Source organism: Tachyglossus aculeatus, chromosome 5 (assembly GCF_015852505.1).
Source record: "Tachyglossus aculeatus isolate mTacAcu1 chromosome 5, mTacAcu1.pri, whole genome shotgun sequence".
In the NCBI taxonomy this organism is placed as follows: Eukaryota; Metazoa; Chordata; class Mammalia; order Monotremata; family Tachyglossidae; genus Tachyglossus; species Tachyglossus aculeatus.
Window position 1 is genome coordinate 95378031 of NC_052070.1, and position 25528 is coordinate 95403558.

The 25528-nt window shown below is 41.2% G+C and overlaps 1 protein-coding gene across 2 annotated transcripts in view; it reads right to left on the reverse strand.

Annotated features, from left to right (window-relative positions):
* The window catches only part of MCTP2 (multiple C2 and transmembrane domain containing 2), a 188419-nt gene that overhangs the window by 71038 nt on the left and 91853 nt on the right, over positions 1-25528 (reverse strand). For both annotated transcript variants that reach the window (XM_038746270.1, XM_038746271.1), the window contains 4 exons: positions 22946-23048; positions 6005-6106; positions 4278-4352; positions 2516-2635 (listed from right to left, as the gene is read on the reverse strand). In XM_038746270.1, the coding sequence (XP_038602198.1) occupies positions 2516-2635; positions 4278-4352; positions 6005-6106; positions 22946-23048 (400 nt within the window). The remainder of the gene's footprint in view (positions 1-2515; positions 2636-4277; positions 4353-6004; positions 6107-22945; positions 23049-25528) is intronic.

Below are 25528 nucleotides of genomic sequence, written 5' to 3' on the forward strand. Positions count from 1 at the left end.
GACTGCAGCCAGGGTGAGAGCAGAAGGATGGAGAGGAAGAAAAGCAGCTGAACCGTGTGGAACAAACAGGTGGAAAACTTGGCTCGGGCTTTGAAGATTTTGGAACTATTTGCTGACCAGACCATTTCCTGATTAAAATCAGGTGGCTGACCTTGTGGAAGGCAGACTATTGCTGATACAAAATGGCAAACAGTATGTTAGGGGCTCACTACCTGAAGTTCTTCAAAGGCAAGAAAATAGGACCAGCTGCCTATGCCTATTGCCCTATCTCCCAGGGTTACCACTGGTCTATTCATTACCATCATTCTGACAGTCCTTCCCAATTCCTTTCCAACTCCTCCTCCACTATGGGTACACCTAGCTCTGACAGGATTGTGGATGGTAGTAGGAAGCAGCATGGCCTAGTGGATAAAAGCACGGGATTGGGAGTCAGAAGGATGTGGGTTCTAATCCTAGTTCTGCCATTTGTCTGCTGTGTGACCTTGGGCAAATCACTTCACTTCTCTGTCCCTCAGTTACCTCACCTGTAAAACAGGGATTAAGACTGGGAGCCACGTGTGGGACATGGACTGTGTCTAGCCTCATTATACTGTACCTACCCCAGCACTTTGAACAATGCCTGGCACATAATAAGCATTTAACAAATGTCTTAATTATTATTATTATTACCATCATTATGCACTCATGAGCAGAACATTCCCATGCTCTGACTCTTCCAGTTGCCTCCTGTGTGACCATGGACAAGTCACTTCACTTCTCTGTGCCTCAGTTTCCTCATCTGTAAAATGGGGATTCAATGTCTGTTGCTCCTCTTGTTTAGGTTGAGGGCCCCATGTATAACAAGGACTGTGTCTGATCTGATTACTGTATCTACCCTGATTCTTAGTAAAATGCTTGAAACATAGGCTCTAAACAAATGCCATTATGATTATTATAATTAGATGAGTAGGAGTTGGGGGAAGGGATGGTTCTGGTTGCCTTAGCTCTGAGCTCCTTAGGGATTAGATCCAGTTCTGCTCCACAGGGTGAAAATCTGGAGCCCAGGGAAATCCCATCACAAGATATTAGGAAGAGGGAACCCAGGCCGATACTTGATCAGGTCCAATCTAACTTCTGGGACAGTGGAGCCGATTTATGCTCAAGGATGTATCATGCCAGTAGGCTTGTCCCTATGCACTCCTGGGGCTTTTCTTGGTGGGCATGTGTGGGTGGGGGTGGGGGGAAGAAGGGATGGGTGTGTGTGTCTCAGAGAGAGAGAGAGAGAGAGAGGACAGAAAGAGGGAGGCAGAGAGAAAGAGAGATGCAGAGAGAGAGAGAGAGAGAGAGAGAGGGAGGGAGATGAAGAGTGAGAGAACACACAGATACTTAGAGGCTGCCAGTGCCTACAATTCTCTTGGTCCTAAACCTACTGATGGAAGGGCCTAAATGAATGGACAGCCTAGGCCACTCTGTCACAGTCCGAGACCAACCTGCAACTATACAAGGTGTTACCACCAATGTAGGCAGGCATAGCTTTGGAGAAAACCCCTGTTGAAAATTGAAGTGCAAAGAGAACTCAAAAAATCAGGCATGGAAAAACCTATGCAGACAACCTGTATAACTTCTAGAAAGGATAGCTTTTTCCCTTAATTTTGTCTAGACAGGCTTTGTTGGAAATGGCATGGTGTGCAAAAGACAACACCTGTTGGATATTTTCCTTCCATCTAACTTGGACTTGGGTCCAACTGTGCCCTTTCTTGGATTTTTAAGAGACCACAAAAGCAAAGGAGTTTGTCATCAACTCGATGGGCCTAAAAAAATCTGAAAGTACTTTTCCTAAAATGTAGGAATTTTCCCTCTTAAGATCCTTGGCTAGAAAGTTAGACCCAGTTGACCATCTTGGAAAAATCAAGAAATTGGCAAGCTCTCCATGCTGCAGTCATCAGGCTGGGGGTCATTTTGCTTTCAGACTCCATTCCCCTTTACTTAGCCAGCCTATTTCTACTCTTTATTTTAATCTTTCCTCAAATCAGTCCTGTAGTCCATTAATCATTTCTGTCATTCTCTTGGAAATACCATCAGCAGATCAACATATTTCTGTTTCGGTGGAACTGTAATGCCTGAACCAAACTGTGATAGTCTAGTCAAATGAAAACCCTCTGCTCCACTCAGGGACCAACAAAGATGCTAAGTGAAACAGCTAAGTGAAATGTATTGTCAGCTTCATTTTCCTTTTCTGTTATGAAGTGAAATAAGGATCTGTGTGGGAGGTTTTGAAACGATTTGGAGAGGTAAAAGTGGAAGCAGAGGTACAGAGACTCCGAAAGCACCTACAAAACCCATTGGCTAGAAAGGATGTGGGGAATAAAAGAAGGAAAACAAGACAGAGAGGGAGATGAATTTAAAATGCCACTATAAAACTATCTGAATTAAAACCACTACTTTAGAAATTTACTGAGCATATATTTGGATTCAAGAGACCTTTAGGAAAAAAAAAGCTTTGGGAGTTAACTTTCACATGAAGAGATGCACTTACCGCAAATGCTATTACACTTCTCAATGTAGATTCCCACTGGAAACAGCTTTTAAGGAATTGTAGTGTGTTCCATATTGCCATGGTAATTTTTTTCACCCGGTCAACATCCCTGGATAAGATCTGACAAAATAGTTCAAAGAAAATGGGAAAAAGAAAAAAAAGATTTGAATGTCCCAAAATTGCTCCTGCATCAAGTCCCCAAATCATTCAAATCCCTGCCCTTCAATAATAATTCATCTTTAGTCCCCAGATTTCTTGAGGTATTGAAATTTACATTTCATCACTCATTACCCATAGGAGAAAAATGGAAAACAAGCTGTCTTGAGAAGGGAAACTTGTTAATAGATCTTGAATCCTCGATGCATAAAACTCCACTTTGTTGGGAGTAAACTAAACAAGATGTGTTTCCGTGGGTGATGGCCAGCTATATGTAGGTCTTCAGTAGAGATTATTAAAATGTCTCTGACCCACTTTTAAAATTGATCCAACTACAGAAAATGAAAGATTAGAAACTAGGAAACAGTTTGATGAGTAAAGGACTATGTATAAGGACTCTAAATGTCAAGTACCAATTCCATCACGTGATTAACAGTTCTCCTATTCTTGTGCTTGTTCCCTAAAAACACCCACTATGTCAATCAATCGTATTTATTGAGCACTTACTGTGTGCAAAGCACTGTACTAAGCGCTTGGGAAGTACAAGTTGGCAACTTGTAGAGACAGTCCCTACCCAACAGTGGGCTCACAGTCTAGAAGGGGGCCACTATAGAGCCTTTCCTCATTTTTCAAAAGAGTGGAATGTAGGGAAATTTCAATTTGTTTTCAGAAGAACTCCTACACTCACTTCAGCATACCTTTTAGTTCCAAGCTAATATGGTGAGAGACTATTTTTAGGTTACTATTGGGGCTATATGAATCAAGTGTTTGAAGGCTTTGTTTCAGAAGATCAGTGCCTCTCTCGAACAACCTGGTCAATAGCACACAGAAGAGGATAAGATGCTTTATGGATATATTTAACTATTTTATGTAATCCACAGCTGCTCACTGCATAGGAAGTGGGGGAAGTAATGAACACTTTTTAAAAAGGGACACTTTGTTCTTTGTTACACAACTGAAGAGGGACAATGGGTAAAGAACAAAATCCTGCACTGTCTCTGAATAGTACAGGGAGGGCCTTTGAAAACGAATGCAAAGGTCACATTAAAAATTTGGTGTTTCCTTTAGCACGACCTTATCTTTTTTTGTGTGTGTGGAAATGATTAAGAGAAGATCAAGGGCAGCAGATACAAGATAGTTAAGACTCAAAACAGCATTGGCACAGGGCCTCATAACAAAACCCAAAAGCTGCCAAAGAGGCCATGGGTGGAAAATTCTCATGAGGAGACTACCGCTGACCCTGAGTCCCTGAGTAAGAAACCTGGTTCAAAGGGCCCATTTTAGTACTGGACTGCAATAACATCCCACTGGTGGTGACAGATCATGGAAGAGGGTCAGTGGCCAGAGTGTACATCATGGCACAGAATGGTTGAGGGTTAAGGCAGGTTAGATGATTACTGGATCAAGATTTGGATCTTGCAGTGTTCAAAATGAACTTTCACTTACAATGAAGCAGATATAAGGAAGAATCAAGATCTGATGACTTCAGTGTTCACCAAGATAAATACATAAAAATAGTACCATCCTACTACCGTGACAGCCCTGAGTTAAAAAGACACGCCTACACTCCTCTGGTGCTGGCTGAGAGCTCACAGCAACAAATTACCTTTTTTGAAAGCCTGCGGCTATCTTCAATTAGACGGTTTTCTCGTGGTGTGAAAGTTCTGATACTTGCTTTCACCTAGAAAGACATTGTTGGGAGATAACATTTGCATTAAATGCCTTTGCAAATCAAATAAATATCATCAGAAAGTCAATGAAACTTTAGATTTCCTGGGCTACAATACCCTGACCTAGAGTGGTAGAATATATATACATATATATCTCTCTACATAGAGAGAGATATATATGTATATATAAATAATATTTTTGAAAACACTACTCCAGGCGTATAACTTCACAGGCTTGAAGGTCATATTGCTCTTACCAAAGGTTGTCTCTATACTGATCAGCTCTCTCGAAAGCATTATCCCACCAAGCCAGCTCTATATATTTCAACTTTAGCAATATTGCCTTTAACCCTACAACAGGCTTTACAGGATAGTAAATCATCTCTGAGTGGCTCTTGAAAGATTCTTAATTTCATCAGATATCTGGACCATGATTCATCCAACAACAGGGGAATCAAATCTGAAGATTTAATCCAGCCTCAAATTTATATTTTTTGTTACATTTTTTATGTACATTAACTTGTAACACTGTGCAGTTTGGCATAGCATGTACCATTAACTCCACAAAACTCTCAACAGGAGGAGATCCCAATTCTAGGACTGAATTCTTCACTGAAATTGCCCTCTCAGAAGTCACCAACTATTTCCATCTTGTCAAATCCAACAGCCTCTACTCCAGCTGCCTTCGACACTGTCATCCACTGCCTTCTGCTAGAAACATTATCTTACCTTGGTTTCACTGACACTGAACACTACCACATTGATCCAAGCACTCATCCTATACCACCTCGACTACTGCATCAGCTTCCTTGCTGACCTCCCTTCCTTCTGTCACTTCCCCACTCTAGTCCATACTTCGCTCTACTGCCTGGATCATTTTTCTTAAAAAAAAAATTCAGTTCACATCTTTCTATTCCTCAGAAACCTCCAGTGGTTGCTTATCTACCTCCACACAATCTGAAACTTTTTACCATTGGCTTTAGAGCACCTCATCAGTTTACCCTGTTACCTTCCCTCACTGATCTCCTCCTAAAGCCCAACCCACACACTTTGTTTCCTTAGTGCCAGTTTGCTCATTGTGTGTCAGTCTCATCACCAATCCCATTCCCACATCTTCCTTCTGGCTTGGAACTCCCTCCCAGTTTATACCTGACAGAACATCACTCTCCCTACTTTCAATGTCTTATTAAAGTCACAACTCCTCCAAGAGGCCTTCTGTGACTGAGCCTTCATTTCCTCTTCTCCCTCTCCCTTCTGCATCACCCTTGCACTTGGCTTCGTACCCTTTATTCACCCCATTCTCAGTCCCATATCACTTATGTAACAATTTATTTATTCTTATTAGTGTCTATCTCTCCCTATAGACTGAAAGTCCTTATGGGCAGGGATCAAGTTTACCAACACTGTTACACTGCACTCTTCCAAGCACTTAATAAATACAGTTCTCTGCACACAGTATGCACTCACTAAATATACCTGGTTGATTGATCAATCAAGCGATAAGCTTTAGAAAGCTGGGAAATGTTCATCTTTTCCCTTCTAGGTGTAACCAGGGTCTGGAATACTTAATGTCTTCTTTCTGTGTTTATAGCACAATTCCCTGGCATAGGCACCTTAGGAAGTTCACTACCTATCTTAGAGAGGATTACAAAATTAGACTTACCGGATTATATATGACATCCATCTCCAAATAGATAACTCCTTTGGAAGCTTGTTCTAAATCTTTATTCTTCAATACATAACAACTTTGCTGTCCATCTCTAATCTACCATAAATAAAAGATAAAATACTTATTCTTGTGCATTCTCATTCAAAACCTTCAATATGGCAAAACCCCAAGTGCAAAATGACTACTGATGAAAGGACTGTTAAACTGCAGATTAAACCTATTACAGCACAACTTCTAATGCAACAGTGCTGCCATTTGTAGAGGCAAGGTGCAACAACAGCCTACTGAAAACTCTAGTGAGCGAACCAATACACTCATGGAAAAGAAAAAAAGTAAAAATTAACTAAGGTACAACTGATTTTAAATGGACTTTTGCAATACATGTGAATTGCCATATTTGTGCCAAGCACTGTACTTAGAGTTTGGGTATATACAAAATAATCAGGTCAAAAACTGTCTCGGTCCCATCCATTCATTCATTTATTCAATCGTATTTATTGAACACTTACTGTGTGCAGAGCACTGTACTAAGTGCTTGGGGAAGTACAAGTCGGCAACATATAGAGACGGTCCCTACCCAACAGTGGGCTCACAATCTAGAAGGGGCTCACATGGGGCTCATATACTAAGGAGGCGGGAAAACAGACATTTACTTTCCATTTTACAGATGAGGAAACTAAGGCACAGAGAAGTTAAGTCACTTGCCCAAGGTCACACAGTAGGCAAGTCACAGGGCCAGGATTAGAACCCCACTTTTTCCACTAGGCCACTCTGCTTCTCCATAAGTTCTAAATAAGTCCTAAAAAATAAGTTTATTAAAAACGGAATGAAGACTATTGACTGACCAGGCCCAATCCTGGTGAAAAAACTGTGTTAGCCATCACGGTAGTTAGGCTCTGAAATAGCAAAAGAATCAGCATTCACAGAGTACCCAAATATCCCTGCCGTTCAGAATGTGTGTCCAACACCAATCTGCACATTGGCCTGGGTGTAGTAGCTGTCTATAAAATAAACATCTCGCTTTCCACTTTGGAAACTATTTGGCCCAAATTGAGACATTCTCCACTTCAAATCTGATGGCAGAACTGTTTTTATTATACACTGTAGTATGTGCATTGATTAAACATTTGGCTTTTTAGGAAGCATACCAGTTAATTCTAAATGGCAACAACATAAAACTGCAGTTCACCAAAAGCTCAATTTGGGGCCATAATGATCAAAGATTAAAGATAACAAGGAAAATCTGAGGGCATGAAGTTTCCACCATATTAAAAACGTCTACTGCTACTGTGGTATGAATGTAGTTCATGCAATTCCTATGAACAGTGATGGAAATGAGTAAAACCGGTCACTCAGGGAAATAGGTAATTTCACATTACAAGGGAGAGGTCACTTTCCTTTCCAAGGCTGCCCCACCTCCTTTAGATAGAATAGCTTTTCAGCAAAAAGATGGTTTTCCTGGCCAGTGGTTAAGAGGAAGGAGCTGCCCCATAAAGAACTCGTTTCCTTCCTAAACACTGGCCAAACAGGATTCTCAGTTTCCGCTTTTCACCACAGAACAGTTAAGAGAACACAGGACTTTTTTTTAAGTCCAGATGAGCCCAGCAATATGGCAATCTAATTTTGGACCTACTCACTCTTCTTAGATTCAACCTGCGGTTATAGTCTCCTCACCTTGAAATTTTCAACTTCTCAGCCATGTACATAGGGCTGCCCTAGGCCAGCACAGTGGTGAGAAAATAAGACCTTTTTTCTTCTTAAGCCTGACTAAAGTGAGTTCATTATCACTGAGTGTAAGTCAAAATCTGAGTCATTCAAGGTCATTTAAGAGCTAAAGTGAAAGTTACTCATGTCACCAGCCATTTACCTACCACTTTCTACCTTTGAAGGATGCCAAAAATCCAAACTAACAGATCTTTCAGACAGCTTCTCCAGGTATGTTTTAAAACCCTCTCAAATTATATTTTGAGCAGAATATATTTTAATAACATTTGCAGGTTGAAATAATAGTCAATTAAATCCTTAAAAATGTAATGACAACAGAAATGCCAATTTTGGGTCAGTGTGATGACTCTCCTCGATGTCAACTTTAATGATTATCCTGGATCATTTAGCACCCCTAAGCTTTCTCACTGTATTTTTCCCACCTGTAATCATCATCATCAATGGTATTTTTTGAGCACTAACTAGGTGTACAGCACTGAACTTGGGAGAGTACAACAGAGGTGATGTATGTTCTCAGGCCACAAGGAGTTTACAGTTTAGAGGATTGTAATCGAGTATGGACTTCAATAAAAACATGCTCATTTTTGCTCTTTGACTTAAAACACCGTGAACAGTCAGAAAAAAAGGCTGTGCAACTCCTCTGCTCTAGTTCTGTTTCTGTCATCATTAAATTTTGTGTGGGGCATGGGTCTTGGAAATACTCAATTCTAAGTGTTGAAAACACAAAGACTTGTTTTAGAGCTGGTGAGGTGAACTTTTTTTTAATTTTTAGGGGTCATGCATTCATTTAGTGGGAAGAGCAAGTAAAACCTATACAACAGAGTTTCATAACAGAACAAACCATTTTTTAAGGTATTGTACTTCTATTGGATTAAGAAGTGCTACTGTACTTCACTAAAAATTTACTGATGCAAACCATTACCAGTCAAATCAATAGGAAAGATAATCAGAATTAATATCAAGGAATAAAACCATCAGCTTGGTTTATGTAGAGAAGATGTGCAATTATAGTTAATCCACCCCTAAAGATTCATATTGATTTCACAATTTTTTGACCTTCACGAAAAAAAAATTGGAAATAAACTAACATTATTCCTTCATAGACTTTAGTTGAATTGAAAAGGAGGAAAACATTATAATTTAGCACAAGCATAATAACCCAGATTGTCCAAACCCAGTTACCATCAAGCCAGTAGTAACATCTGTTCATCATAAAGACTGCAGTGGTTAATATTAGACAACAGTGGTCTAGGAGAGCTTGGGTTACGTTTCAGAGCACATAGAGCTAAGTTGTGACCCATTATAGGGGAATGAAGTAGTCCAGACAGGCGAGCAATGCTATTAAAGTATTATGTTCTGATTTTGCAGATGCAACTAGCATGCCCATCCTAAAAAATGGTGGATTCCATCTGTGCTGCAAAATTCAGTCCTTTACATACAGTAAGTCCTTAATAAGTGCTGTTACTACTTGTGCTAGTAGAATCTTGACTTGTTAGCCAGCTACTTGTATGTCTGTACCTGTAATAATAATACTTGTAATAATAATAATAATAATAATAATGATTAAGTGTTCACTATGTGCCAGGCAGTATTCTAAGCACTGGGGTAGATATGGATTAATCAGGTTGGACACATGGAGCTCACAGTCTTAATCCCTATTTTATAGATGAAGCAACTGAGGTAGAGAACAGTGCAATGACTTGCTCAAGGTGACCCGGCAGACAAGTAGCAGAGCCAGGATTAGAACCCATGCCCTTCTGACTCCCAGGCCCGTGTTCCATCCACAAAGTCATGCTGCTTCCATTAAGCAACGGTTTGCACAATGTCCTGTATGAGACTTTTCAGTCACACACAGACTCATAGGTCAACCTCACTCTCAATGTCATCTTTGACCACAAAAGGCAGCTTCACTGCTGTACCGCTAAAAGGCAGTAAAACTATGAATTGATGAGGACAAGATAATTTAAAGATAGGTTGAGTCTGTTGATTTCCAAGATATCTGGAGTAATAATAATAATTATGATAGTAATTATTATGGTATTTGTTAATTGCTTATTATGTGCCAGGCATTGTACTAAGCACTAAGTACTGTACTAAGTGCTGCATGCTAAAGATCTTGGGACTACGCCTCTCAACCGATTCCCAAACACCCTGGCCTCTCAGGAGCAACCTTAAGGACATCAAGAGTGATAGCTGGGGCTCGACTGAGTAGCAGAGGAGTCCGGAATGCAGAATGCAGGAAAGCACATGTAGTGAAATAGGGATTGTTGTGGTGGAGATGGAGGCAGGATGAAAAGCCCCGACGCTCCAAAAGAGGTATAATCCAACTAGCCCTAAACAGGTACTCCAAATTTTTCCCATAACACCCTTGCTCCACTCAGGCAAGCTTGTTATGTGGGCTGTTTATTGGAATTATTACACTCGACTATTATATTACGACTCCTGTATTAAGGAAATCTCTCTATGTTACCCCCACCTTGACCAGCATGGTACACGTGATTAAAACTGTCTCTTTCAACAAACAAATCATTTTTGATCCAAAGAGATGCAAGGTGGAGAAAGGAGGTTCCCTAATTCATTAAAGGTGCCTTATCCAAAGCATGTAATGAAAACAAATGTTGTCAAAGAAGCAGTGTGACCTAGTGGAAAGAGCCTTTGAGTCAATAAGGACCTAGATTCTAGTCCTAACTGCACCACTTGTGTGCTGCGTGACCTTGGGTAAGTCAATTAACTTCTCTGCTCCTCAGTTACCTTATCTGTAAAATGAGGATTAAGAGTGTGAGCCCCAAGTGGGATATAGACTGTTTCCCACCTGATTAGCTTGTATCTACTCCAGTGCTTAGTACAGTGCCTGGCACATAGTAAGCACTTATATACCATTTTTTAAAAAACCCTCGATGCAGTCATAGCTATATGCCAAGTTCCCTCTACACTGTGAACTCACTGGGGGCAGGAATGTGTTCATTTCTTGTTATATTGTACTCTCCCAAGCACTTAGTACAGTGCTTTGCACATAGTAAGCGCTCAATAAATACAACTGAATGAAAGGGCACCAAAATGATGTTTGCGAAGTTTTTATCTGTTTCTGTTGTTTGACACCTTTCTCCATCCTTAATTACCCCAAAACATCTCTAGTTTTCCAGTTAACCAAACTCACACAATTTATAAGCCAGTTTATATATGAAAAGGTGCATGCCCACCTCAGATCCTAAATAGTTCCATACTCTACGGTAAGTAGGATCAAGCCCAATGTTTTCCATGGACAGTGAGTGCCCCACCAAACAGTGATGTGCTGTCTGCTGTTGCTGCAGAGGCTGCACAGAGATACTGTGCCCCCTCAATTGGAAAGGTGCCTAAACCACTGCTGTCTTACCAAAGATGCTTAACTAAATAACTCTCTCTGCCTGATGAACTTTAGAAGATTGCTATCACTCATCAATCTTTCAAAAGTAGTCATTTACATGGATAAGATCTCACTGTCCTATTGAAGATACTACTGTCATAATTATTATTGATCCTATTATAATGCACTTTTAAAATAGTCCAACATTAATTATTGGATATTAACTACCATTTTCTGATCCCTGGAGAATATGTATATTTTAAATATTCATTTACATGGATAGGCTCTTACTACCTGTAGCATCATCTCTGAAAATTGATATGCATATATGGGGTGTGTGTGTTACGTGTGTGTGTGTATACATATCAATTTTCAGAGATGATGCTACAGGCAGTAAGAGCCTATCCCTGTAAATGAATATTTAAAATATATATATTCTCCAGGGATCAGAAAATGGTAGTTAATATCTAATAATTACTGTTGGACTACTTTAAAAGTACATTACAATAGGAGCAGTAATAATTATGGAAGAGTTAATAAGTATCTTCAGTGGTAATCACTGAGTCTTAATATATGTGGAGCACTACACTAAGTGCTTGGGAGAGTAAATACAGAGTTAGAAGACAAATTCCCTGCCCACAAGGGGCTTACAAGCTAGAGGGAAGCCCTCTGACACTAATTATTCATTCATTCAATCATATTTATTGAGCACTTAATGTGTGCAGAGCACTGTACTAACCACTTGGGAAGTACAAGTCGGCAACATATAGAGGCGGTTCCTACCCAACTACGGGCTCACAGTCTAGAAGTGGGAGATAGACAACAAAACAAAACACGTAGACAGGTGTCAAAACCATCACAATAAATAGAATTATAGCTATATGCACATCATTAATAAAATACAGTAGTAAATATGTATAAGTAAAATAGAGTAATAAATCTGTACAAATATATACAAGTGCTGTGGGGAGGGGAAGGAGGTAGTTCATGAGCACTTACAATAATAATAATAATGGTATTTGCTAAGCGATTATGTGCTAAGCACTCTTCTAAATGTTGGGGCAGATCAGTCAATCAGTGGCATTTATTGAGCCCTTAACCATGTGCAGAACACTGTACTAAGCACTCGGGAGAGTACAGAACAACAGAGTTGGTAGACATGTTTCCTGCCCCTATCTAGCTCTCAGTCTAGATATCATTTAAGAAATTTAGACAGGCCTTGATCCACTTGGGGCTCACAGTCTTAGTAGGGAGAACAGCAGATGAGGAAAGTGAAACAGAGAAAGTAAGTGACTCGCCCAAGGTCTCAAAGCAGGCAATTGGCAGAGCCAGGATTACAAACCAGGTCCTCTGAGTCCCAAGGCCTTGACCTTTCCTTCTCTACCATGTACTCGGGAAGCTTAGAGAAGCAGCGTGGCTCAGTGGAAAGAGCCCGGGCTTTGGAGTCAGAGGTCATGGGTTCGAATTCCGGCTCCACCACTTGTCAGCTGGGTGACTTTGGGCAAGTCACTTCACTTCTCTGTGCCTCAGTTCCCTCATCTGTAAAATGGGGATGAAGACTGTGAGCCCCACATGGGACAACCCGATCACCTTGTAGCCTCCCCAGCGCTTAGAACAGTGCTTTGCACATAGTAAGCGCTTAATAAATGCCATAATAATAATAATAATAATGATAATAATGTACTATGAACTGATAACCTTACACCTACCCAAGTGCTCACACAGTACCTGTCCCATAGGGGGCTCACAATCTATCCTGTTCCTATTTTACAGATGAGGAAACTGAGCTCAGAGAGGTTAAGTGATTTGTGCATGGTCACACAGCAGGCCAGTAATGGAATGGGATTTGAAACAGGGTCTTGTGTCTTCCAGTCCTGTAATCTCTCCACTATGTTATGCTGCCTCTTCATTACCCACAACCTTGGTGTCTTCCTCAACTCTGCTCTCTCGTTCACCCCACACATCCAATCTGTCACCAAAACCTGTCGGTCTTACCTCCGCAACGTCGCCAAGATCCACCCTTTCCTCTCCACCCAAACTGCTACCCTGATGGTTCAATCTCTCATCCTATCCCGACTGGATTACTGCATCAGCCTCCTCTCTGATCTCCCATCCTCCTGTCTCTCCCCACTTCAGTCTTTACTTCATGCCGCTGCCCGGATCATCTTTGTGCAGAAACGCTCTGGGCATGTTACGCCCCTCCTCAAAAGCTCCAGTGGCTACCAGTCAACCTACACATCAGGCAAAAACTCCTCACTCTCCGCTTCAAGGCTCTCCATCACCTCGCCCCCTCCTACCTCACCTCCCTTCTTTCCTTCTACAGCCCAGCCCGCAACCTCCGCTCCTCTGCCGCTAACCTCCTCACTGTGCCTCGTTCTTACCTGTCCTGCCATCGACCCCCTGCCCACGTCTTCCCCTGGCCTGGAATGCCCTCCCTCCACACATCTGCCAAGCTAGCTCTCTTCCTCCCTTCAAAGCCCTACTGAGAACTCACCTCCACCAGGAGGCCTTCCCAGACTGAGCCCCCTCCTTTCTCTCCCCCTCCCCACGCCCCCCACCCTACCTCCTTCCCCTCCCCACAGCACCTGTGTATATGTTTGTACAGATTTATTACTCTATTTTACATGTACATATATACTATTCTATTTATTTTATTTTGTTAGTTTGTTTTGTTTTGTTGTATGTCTCCCCCTTCTTGACTGTGAGCCCGTTGTTGAGTAGGGACCGTCTTTGTATGTTGCCAACTTGTACTTCCCAAGCACTTAGTACAGTGCTCTGCACACAGTAAGCGCTCAATAAATACGACTGAATGAATGAATGAATGAATTACCCTAAAATAGTGAGTGAATTGACTGCTACATTAGTCTCATTGGATAATCTTGAGTGGAATTAATCATCTTACCACATGACACTCATTTGTCACAATCCTACACAAAGACATATTCTTAGTTTCGTTCAGGAAAAAAATCATTTGAAATATTATAAATGTATCTATTCAAATAATAAATACAACACCTCACACGCTTTATACTGTAATTTTTAATTGATGCCCCTAAACATCAACAATGGTAACATACATACTTAAGACAACATCTCCTCAATTTGCTTCTTCCTCTCCACCTAAACTGCTACCATACTGGTTCAAGCACTTATCATACCATTCATTCATTCAATCATATTTACTGAGCACTTACTGTGTGCACAGCACGGTACTAAGAATTTGGGAGAGTACAATATACCTCAAATATCTCCCATTTATTACCCAACCACCTCAGCATTAAGGACAAATTCCTCACTTTCAGATTCAAGACACTCAAATAGCTATTTCCCCCTTACTTTCACTCCTCCCCCACAAACCCAATCCAAACACCACCACCTGCCTGGAACTTCCTCCCCTTACTTATTTGGCAGATCAGCATTTTCTGTATCTCCAAAGCCTTACTAAAATCGTATCTCCTCCACAAATACTTTCTGGACTAAGCTCTCATCCTTTCACCCTAATTCTCCAACTCTAACACCTCTCGATCAATCAATCGTATTTACGGAGCAATTACTGGGTTCAGAGCACTGGACTAAGTGCTTGGGAAAGTACACTATAACAGAGTTGGTAGGCACATTTTCTGCCCATAATGAGCTGATAGTATCCCATCAATGTAAGTCTTATCTACTAAGCCCTTGCTGTGGCCCACCACTCCCCGACCCTTCATGGCCAGAGCATCTACAAGCATGTCCTTACATTCAGTTGCTCCCCACGCCTGTAATTTATTTTAATGTCTGTCCGCCCCTATTGACTGTAACCGCTTAGAAAACTGGGATGACTCTTCCAGACGTATTGCACTACCCCGCATGCTTAGTACAGTACTAAACATACATACCATTGACTGATGCTTTAAAATAGCAGGATCCTTTTCAAACATGCTTAGTGTGTTTAATTGGACACTGTCAGTTTGAGGAAGAGTAAGACACATTTAAGCATCATAAAGGATTGCAATTTGAAAATGTACCTATTGTACCCAGTCCTAAGCATGTTTTTCATCCAAGTTGAAGGGCCACTAAAAAAGTCTGCAGCCTCATAAAAGGAAGTTTGAAACATTTAAAGCAAATTATGGCATTCTCCACTCGAAGAAATCCATTCTGGCTTTGGATGCAGAAGCAGAAAATGCCATCCACCTTTCCTGAATTCTGAGGAAAATGACTATAGGGAAAAACAAAAAAAACAGTTTGGCTGTTGCATAACACTGCAGGAACTGTTCATACAAGCATGCAATATAAAATTTATGCTGTTTCTGAATAGTGTGGAGTTGAATGTATGTTTTATATAACTAATGTGTGTATCTGAGCATGTAAAGTGGATATAAAGGGGTGATCAAGTGTGAAGAGGGCTTTAGTCTGAGGTCTTGCAAGAAATTCTCCTCAGTGTACATCACTCTTGACCTCTTTTGTGTTGAGTTTTGGGAATTAATGAACACATTCACTGAATTGTTTATACAAATGTTCCAGGTAAAACAAATGTGACAGAAAATGGTACTGATGTAGCAAGCCAATGCTAAATCTATTAGGCAGCACTTTACAGACTGCTTGAGAATTTTAACGAACTAGTAAATGCTAAGATTGCATTGACAAGATGTTGAAAAAGATAGGGCTTTCACATAGCGAGTGGTGTGTTTTCATTGTTCTCATCTCAAAGAAAGTTTCGGGGTTTTTTTTTTTTGGCCATTGATTTTAGAAGCTTCATGGGGTATATAGCTTTGATACTGTGCCTGTGTCACATATTGATGACCTGACAACACAGTTGGATAAAATCCAAGTACATCACCATCCTTGATGTTTGCAAAGGGTAATGGGTAGTCCCACTGGATAGCCTGTACAAAGCATTTGAAACTGCTGCTTCTCCTTCCAATCTTTATCAATAATGTAGACAGCTATATAGCTGCACGGAGCAAAACTCACCTAGAGCAATTGAGAGGATTGAGAGAGAAAGTGGTGAGAAAGAGAAAGAGAATGAGATAGTTTAATTCACTCCAACAATAAAAGGTTAAACTGCTTTGAAGAGAGGAAGAAAGCAGTCACATGAATGAAGACTTTAACAATCCAATTATCAGAAACTGAGGTGAACAATGTTCAGGAACCATATGTTGGCCTGCAGACACTATGCCCAGATTTTGTGTTTAATTTCTAAATGTTCATTCTCATGATCCAGGGATATACCAGTGCAAATATAGAATTAGAACGCCCACTGCACAGATAAAAGAGAGGCGTAATAACAACAACTGTGGTATTTGTAAAGTGCTTACTATGTGCCAAGCACTTAAGCACTGGGATAAACTGGACACAGTCCCGAACCCACATAAGGCTCACATTATAAGGGAAAGGGAGAGCAAGTATTTAATCCCCATTTTTATAGATGAGCAAAGCGAAGCACAGAAAAGATAAGTTATTTGCTCAAGGTCATATGGCTGGCAAGTGGCAGAGCTGGGATTAGTAGAAGTAACAGTATTTATTAAGGGCTTACTGTGTGCAAAGCACTGAATTAAGCACTGGGAGAGAATACACTGGCAGGAATTAGACACTGTCCCTATCCCTCATGAGAGGGTGGGGGTAGGATGACACAATCTTAAACCTAGATTACAAACTCGGTCCTCTGAATCCAAGGCCAAGCTTCTTCTAAAGTTACTTGTCTAACATGGGTAAAGACACAGATAAGTCATAATTAAAAGATAGCACAGGACAAAACATTACCTTGAATAGATACTGAAGAGTTGGCAGTGAAACAACTAGTAACCAGGTAGACCAGCTCTAAAACATAACATAAGCAATGGCATTACTGAGCCACTACCTAGTCCAGTCAATTGTTCTTTTTCTAATTATAGTAGCAAGATGCTTGGATAAATAATGTGATGATTACCTTCATGACCTCCATCTAGACTGTAAACTCATTGTGATGTCTACTATGTTGTTGTATTGTACTCCACCAAGCGCTTAGTACAGTGCTCTGCTCACAGTAAGCACTCAATAAATATGATTGACTGACTCTATCCTAATGGCTAGGATGGACAACATAACATCTCTAGCCTTTTCCTCCCATAGCCCAGTATGAATCTATTACCCATGAATTTATCTATTTGGAAAGAGCATGGGCGTTGTAGTCAGGCACCCTGGTTCTAGTCCCAACTATGCTACTGGTGTGCTGGGTGACTTTGGGCAAGTCAGTTACCCCCTCTGGTCCTCAGCCTCATCTGTAAAGAAAGACTGAGAGGCTCACATAGAAGGGGATTGTGTCCAATTGGAAAACCTTGTGTCTACCCCAGCACTTAGGATGTGATAAGTGTTTAGTATAGACCATAATCACAATCCATACTTCATGCTGCTGCCCGGATTATCTTTGTCCAGAAACGCTCTGGACATATCACTCCCCTCCTCAAAAACCTCCAATGGCTACCGATCAATCTGCGCATCAGGCAGAAACTCCTCACCCTGGGCTTCAAGGCTCTCCATCACCTCGCCCCCTCCTACCTCACCTCCCTTCTCTCCTTCTACTGCCCAGCCCGCACCCTCCGCTCCTCCACCACTAATCTCCTCACTGTACCTCGCTCTCGCCTGTCCCGCCATCGACCCCCGGCCCACGTCATCCCCCGGGCCTGGAATGCCCTCCCTCTGCCCATCCGCCAAGCTAGCTCTCTTCCTCCCTTCAAGGCCCTGCTGAGAGCTCACCTCCTCCAGGAGGCTTTCCCAGACTGAGCCCCTCCTTCCTCTCCCTCTCCCCCCTCCATCCCCCCGCCTTACCGCCTTCCCCTCCCCACAGCACCTGTATATATGTATATATGGTTGTACATATTTATTACTCTGTTTATTTATTTATTTATTTATTTTACTTGTACATTTCTATCCTACTTATTTTATTTTGTTGGTATGTTTGGTTCTGTTCTCTGTCTCCCCCTTTTAGACTGTGAGCCCACTATCGGGTAGGGACTGTCTCTATGTGATGCCAATTTGTACTTCCCAAGCGCTTAGTACAGTGCTCTGCACATAGTAAGCGCTCAATAAATACGATTGATTGATTGATTGATTACCTAAGGTAATTCAATGAATTCACCACCAACCATGATGAAGCTTTTCCTGTTGTTTTGAGCCTCCCAGCCATCTGCAAAGTAGTTTACCTCCTCTTGATATGGAGAAATTTTTACATTCAACGTCCACCTGGCAAAAGCCCTCACCCAGATATTACAAATCCCAGAGATTGCCTTATTACTGACATGTGTTTTTGATCTTTCCTTTTTTTAATTCATTCATTCACTCAATCAATCATATTTATTGAGTGCTTATTGTGTGCAAAGTACTGTACTAAGCACTTGGGAAGTACAAATAGGCAACATATAGAGACGGTCCCTACCCTACCAGGGGGGCTCACAGTTTTAATCCCCATTTTACAGATGAGGTAACTGAGGCACAGGGAAGCAAAGTGACTCACCCAGGGTCACACAGCAGACAAGCGGCAGAGTGGTGATTAGAACCCAGATCCTTCCAACTCCCAGGACCATGCACAGAGTACTCGTTGACATCAGCAATTTTAACACCTTGGAGGAGTCAATAAATGGTGTTTACTGGGCATTTACTGTGTGCACAGCACTGTAACAAGTGCTTGGGAAAGTACTAATTCATTTATTCAAATGTATTTACCGAGCACTTACTGTGTGCAAAGCATGAACTAAGTGCTTGGGAAAGTACAATATAATAACAGACACATTCCCTGATCACGATGAGCTCACAGTCTAGAGGGGGAGACAGACATTAATATACATAAATAAATTTAAAGTATAAGCAGATTTACATGTAAGTGCTGTGGGAATGGGAGGGAGGATAAATGAAGGGAGCAAATCAGGGCCATGCAGAAGGGAGTGGGAGAAGAGAGGACGGCATAGTCAGGGAAGGCTTCTTAGAGGAGTACAAAAAAGTACAAAACATGGGGGTTCGAAAGATAAGATGCCTGCTCATAAGGACTTAGACTCAAAAAGCCATACGGTGGCAGATGAAGGCAGCTCTTCTCTGAGCCTCTTCCTCTCTGCCATTACCTATTGACTGATTAAGGGATGGAGTTGAGGGAAGCTAACAGTTGGTCAATTGCTTCCATCCACTATCCTCAAGTAGAGCACCTAATGAAGCCAAGTTGAAGTCATAACTGCCTCAAGGCTGATGGACTTACTGTTGCCTGTTGTTGGGTAGGGACAGCATATGTTGCCGACTTGTACTTTCCAAGCGCTTAGTACAGTGCTCTGCACACAGTAAGTGCTCAATAAATATGATTAATTGAATGAATGAATGTTGGAGGATCTCACTTTTACCATCTGATGTGAAGTGTGGATGTTGATTTACTTGCTCACTATGTGTGAGAGTCAAGTGTGACAACTAAGGTAAGTGCTAGTCTTCAAACTCTAGAGAAAGGTGGACACTCCCACACTCTGAAGACTACTATTATAACCTGAGGGTTGATGCCTTGGGCTCATCTACTTGATTTGGCAATCTACTTCTTTGCATTGGCCTTTGCGTTGTTGAGAAAGTGTGCTGCTTAGATAGCAGAATTCAATAACCATTTGCACCTCTGAATAATCAAATACATTTTGTAATTGAATGGAGGAATTTCCAGCTACTGAATGGTATTCTTAAAGCTTGCTGTTAGTTAACAGAGCTCTGCCAATTTTACAGATTTGTTCGTAATCACTGAAGGATTCCTTCTGTGTGAGTGCTCTTGTTGAATGAGTCAAGGATTTGATGATGTTTAGAGTTTCCTGAGTTGGAATAGTTTCTACAAGGATCAGTAGCATATTCCAAAACTAGCTTTCAGACCTCTGAACCTAATTTCTACAATTTTTGTATAGAATAGTTTTATTCCACAAATCTGTTTAAACCTAGAGTGATGTGAAAAAAAGATGAGGCAAGGAATGCCTTAACTCTGAGCAGCCATGGAATAGCTTTATAAACTTGATAAGCATTACAATTTGTATACATTCCTTTAGACTGTAAGATCCTTCTGGGCAGGGAACATTTCTACCATTCATTCATTCAATCATATTTACTCAATACTTACTGTGTGCAGAGCACTGTACTAAGTGCTTAGGAAGTACAAGTTGGCAACATAAAGAGACGGTCCCTACCCAACAGTGGGCTCACAGTCTAGAAGGGGGAGATAGAGAACAAACCCAAACATATTAACAAAATAAAATAAATAGAACAAATCTATACAAATAAAAAAATAGAGTAATATGTACAAACATATATACATATATACAGGTGCTGTAGGGAAGGGAAGGAGGTAAGGTGGAGGGAATGGGGAGGGGGAGGAGGGGGAGAGGAAGGAGGGGGCTCAGTCTGGGAAGGCCTCCTGGAGGAGGTGAGCTCTCAGTAGGGCCTTGAAGGGAGGAAGAGAGCTAGCTTGGCGGATGTGCGGAGGGAGGGCATTCCAGGCCAGGGGGGGAATGACGTGGGCCGGGGGTCAATGGTGGGACAGGCGAGAACGAGGCACGGTGAGGAGATTAGCGGCAGAGGAACGGAGGGTGTGGGCTGGGCTGTAAAAGGAGAGAAGGGAGGTGAGGTAGGAGGGGACGAGGTGATGGAAAGCCTTGAAGCTGAGGGTGAGGAGTTTTTGCCAACTCTGTAACCTTATACTTTCCCAAGCACTTAGTACAGTGTTTTGCACACAGTAAGCACTCAATGAATAAGATTAACTGATTGATCAATTCACCAGCAGTATAACCTAATGGATAAGGCACAAGCCTGGGAGTCAGAAGGACCTGGTTTCTAATCCAGGCTCTGCTACTTTTCTGCTGTGTGACCTTAAATAAGTCACTTAACTTCTCTGTGCCTCAGTTTCCTCATCTGTAAAATGGGGATTAAGAATGTGAGCCCTACATGGGACAGGAATTGTGTCCAACCTTATTATTTCATATCTACCCCAGCACTTTGTACAGTGCCTAACATATATTAAGTGCTTAACAAATATCATAGTTATTATTATTGTTATCATCATCAATGTGGTGCTTTTCCAACAAAGCCATCAAGGCCAATAATAGTACTTCACAAAACACCCAAAAGTAATTGGTTCAAATCTCCTAATTGATGTACTGAAGTGTTTACTCTGCCAAGAGCGAATGTGGGCAATCTTTTGGCTTGCTCTTGCCACGCTCCATATTAGTACTTAGTAGCCATTTTCAGCATTGCAATGCATAAGACCTACCAGCTACTCTCATTTGCCCTGAAAGACTTCCAGGGAGACAAAGAAAGGGCCAAAATCTATCTAGGTGGAGCTCTCAAAAAACCAAAAGAATATAAAGTCCAGCTTAAACAGCTACATGACCCAATCTTCATAAACTGACACCCAGAAACTCCCAGCCTAACATTTTTTCTCTACGAACCCAGTCTGCCCCTGATCACAAAGAGCATTTGGCAGGGGCAGATCCTATAGGAAGGAAGAGCAGATGCTCTAGTCTTTCTTTTCCAGGAACATCGGGGATATGAGGATTTGAGGAGGAATTAGCAAAGTGATCAAAAACAGAATAAAAGATGTTAAGAAGTGCACTATTTCCGCACTCTTCCCCCAGTAAACATCAAATGGCACTTCCTGTAAAGCTGACTAATTTCATTTTAAAATTAGATCCTGGCTCCATCCACTAAAATACTCTAAATGGTTTTTTAAAAAATATGTCTTACGAGAAGAAATGTAGAAAGCCACAGTGGCTGAAAAGGTGCCATTCGGCTGCAAAACAAATCACATTACAAGTTGGCTCAGGAACGAGCATAATTTCTATACATATTTATTTTGGAACAGGACACTGTGTACACACATACCCATCAGGTTGATTAAGAGTTGTCCAGTCGCTAACATACTGCTCCTTCTCTATTACCATGCAAGGGAATGTTTTCCTTTCCTCTTTTGGGTAACTTCTATTTATTTTGGGAAAGGCACATGTCCTCCGTTATCTTCAAAACATTATCACACCATTTACCCTTCTGGGCAGCCTTCCTAATCCTACTAAAGTTAACCAATTGTTCCTATCAAAAAGTGTATGCCATGAGAAAGTTGTAAACGTCTGAATATAACAATGGTACATTATTATTATTATTTTTATGGTATTTGTTAAGCGCTTTGTGTCAAGCACTGTTCTAAGTGCTGGGGTAGATACAAATTATTCAGGTTGGACATGGTCCCTGTCCCACATGGAGCTCACAGTCTAGGTAGGAGGGAGAACAAGCATTTAATCCCCATTGTACAGATGAGAAAACTGAGGCACAGAGAAGTGAAGTGACACGTCCAGAATCACACAACAAGTAATTGGCAGAGCAAGGATTAGAACCCAGGTCCTCTGACCCCCTAGGCCTGGGCTCTTTCCACTAGGCCACAGTGCTTCCCTACAACTTCAGCAATTCTCTTCATCACATCCACTAACAAGTTTACAGTCAGTCAACCTATGAAAAACTACTTTCTAGAAGAAAATGGTGATTTGGAAAAGGGGGCATTTTGCATAAAGCACCTCGTCAATGATTGGCCGTTTTTAGGAAAGTGAGTCTCATATATCCTCCTTGCCACACTTTTGCCCAAATTGAAAGCTCCACCTTAAGAGAGGAGTTAATAGTTCCAAGGGCACAGCAAATGATCTTTCTTCCCAGTGACTCTAAAGTTAAATGGAAAAAGCAGAGGTTGTCAAATTTATAGCATCAAGGAGTCTCGGAAAGCCTGCCTGGGAAATATCCTGGTATTGTTTATCGCCATATCAGGGTTATTTGATTCAAATATGGAAAGAAAATGTCATTCAAGCCCAATGAATCCCATCATCCCAGAACGATACACGAAGCGTATATCATCAAAGATAACTTACAGACAGCAAGGGGATGGCAACTTTTCCAAGGAAATCAGGTGGTTTATCTCCATCTTCATCAAACACTGTCACTTCCAGTACATCATGGATGTCTTTAATAGAGCTACAACAGGAAGCAAAGAATGAGTTATACATAAACACACTCAAATGAAGCCTGCTCCATGAAAATCTGAAAACACTACTTTACCAATTAAGCCTGTATTTCCTTGGAGTATAAAACTACCATTTAATTAAATTCTAAAAATGAAATCAAAAGGGCTGTATTCCCAAACCTTCCATCACAGCAGATTCATATATCTCTATGAAAACACACACACACACACACACACCACACCCCCCAACCCCTACACTACCCCACCCCAACTTTGCTTCTGTGACATTCCTCTCATGGACAAGAACTCAGCGGTACTAATCAAAGAAAAAGAATGAAAATATATTCGTAAATCAATCAATCAATGGTATTTATTGAGCACTTACTATGTGTAGAGCACTGTACTAAGTGTTTGTGAGAGAAACACATCAGGATCCGCAAATTATTTATTTATATCAATGTCTGTCTCCCCCTCTAGACTGAAAGCTCATTGTATTCCGGAATAAGTCTACCAACTCTGTTGTATTGTACCCTTCCAAGTGCTTAGTACAGTGCTCTGCACACAGTAGTGTTCAATAAATACCACTGAATGATTGATAGGAGGGTGGAGTTATTGAAAACTAGTTCAATTTAAAATGGTAGGAAATCACTTCCTTTATTTTGATTTTAGTGTTGAAGACCCCTTTTTCAATATTGTAAACAATCAAAAAGTTCACTTTAAAATGCTAGAAACTACAGAGAAGAAACATAAAGCATTTGCAGTTCCATGCAATCTTGATCTTCTCTTGAAATGACTCTCCATCAGAATCAGGAGAAGTCAGTGTAAGCTCAGGTAAACTGTAGTGAAAACCAGTGAATCTCAGCATCTGGCAATTAACCAGACCCTACACAAAGTTGAACTTACTTCAAATGGATTATTTTGTTTTTTCTACCATTCCAACCACCCTCTTTCCAAATGAACTCCATTCTTACACATAAAAGGCCATTACTCTATAGCAATAATGGTGTTTAGCACTTTCTGTGTACTAAGTGGTGGAGCAGATGTAATATTAACAGATCAGATACAGTCCCTATCCCTTTCCCTGAGAGGGAAAATAGGTATTTTATCTCTACTTATGAGGTACAAAGAAGTTAAGTGACTTGCCCAAAGTCACACATTTGGCAAGTGGCAGAGTGGGGATTAGAATTGCCACTCATTGCGGGCAGGGAATGTGTCTGTTATATTGTACTTAGTATGGTGCTCTGTACAAAGTAAGTGGCCAATAAATACAATTGTCTAACCCAGGTCCCCTGAATCCCAAGACCATGATCAATCCACTAGGCCACTCTGTTTCTCTCAGAACCCTAACAAAACTTGTACGCTCATCACAGCAATAGAACACTTATTACCCAAGCCTGACACAATCATTCAACTTTATGCCAAAAGCCACAACTTCTAAAACAGGCTGGGAAATATGAAAATCCCCGGCTTCCTACTAAGCATTTGGTTTGGTTTGAAAATTTTGGCAGCGGAACACTAAAGACTGGGTGGTTCATATCTTTGGAATTAGATGAGCCTTTGGGAACTTATGAAAATTCAAGGGTGGGGTGGGCTTTCCTAAATATAATGCTGTTTATGGGTTTTCTAGGCTTAATGTGCTAATCGCCAACTCACTTGGCTGGATGCCAAGTTTCTACCTGCAGTTCTCCCTAACCAAAAACTAAATTATCCTGGATTCAGAAAAGCTGATTCAGAGATTGATTTAGTAATTAAGAATCCTTTTCTTCAAATATTTGGGTTGCTCACTGGCCTACCATTCTAGTCTGACTTGAATATATTATGGGATGAAAGAATCAGAGGCTTTGAGGAAGAGCAGAAACTAGGGTGCTTCCCTAAAGTACACAGAAATAGTGAGAATATCCTTGAGTCTACCTGGGAGTCCTACATTAGACCAGACCAGACCAGACCAAGTCATTCCACAAGGCAGTAACAATATTAAAACTTGTAGTCTTTGTTAAGCACTTACTATGTGCCAAGCACTATATTAAGTGCTGGAATACATATAAGATAATCAGTTCCCACAAGAGGCTCAGTCTAATTAGGAGAGGGAACAGGTGTAGGATCCGGCACTACCATCCTTCCTGTCTCACAAGCCCGCAACCTTGGTGTCATCCTTGACTCCACTCTCTCATTCACCCCACACATCAATCCGTCACCAAAACCTGCCGGTCTCACCTCCACAACATTGCCAAGATCCGCCCTTTCCTCTCCATCCAAACCGCTACCTTGTTGGTTCAATCTCTCATCCTATCCCAACTGGATTACTGCATCAGCCTCCTTTCAGATCTCCCATCCTTCTGTCTCTCCCTGCTTCAGTCTATACTTCACTCTGCTGCCCAGAATATCTTTGTAAAGAAACTCTGGGCATGTCACTCCCCTCCTCAAAAATCTCCAGTGGTTGCCTGTCAACCTACAAATCAAGCAAAAACTCCTCACTCTCAGCTTCAAGGCT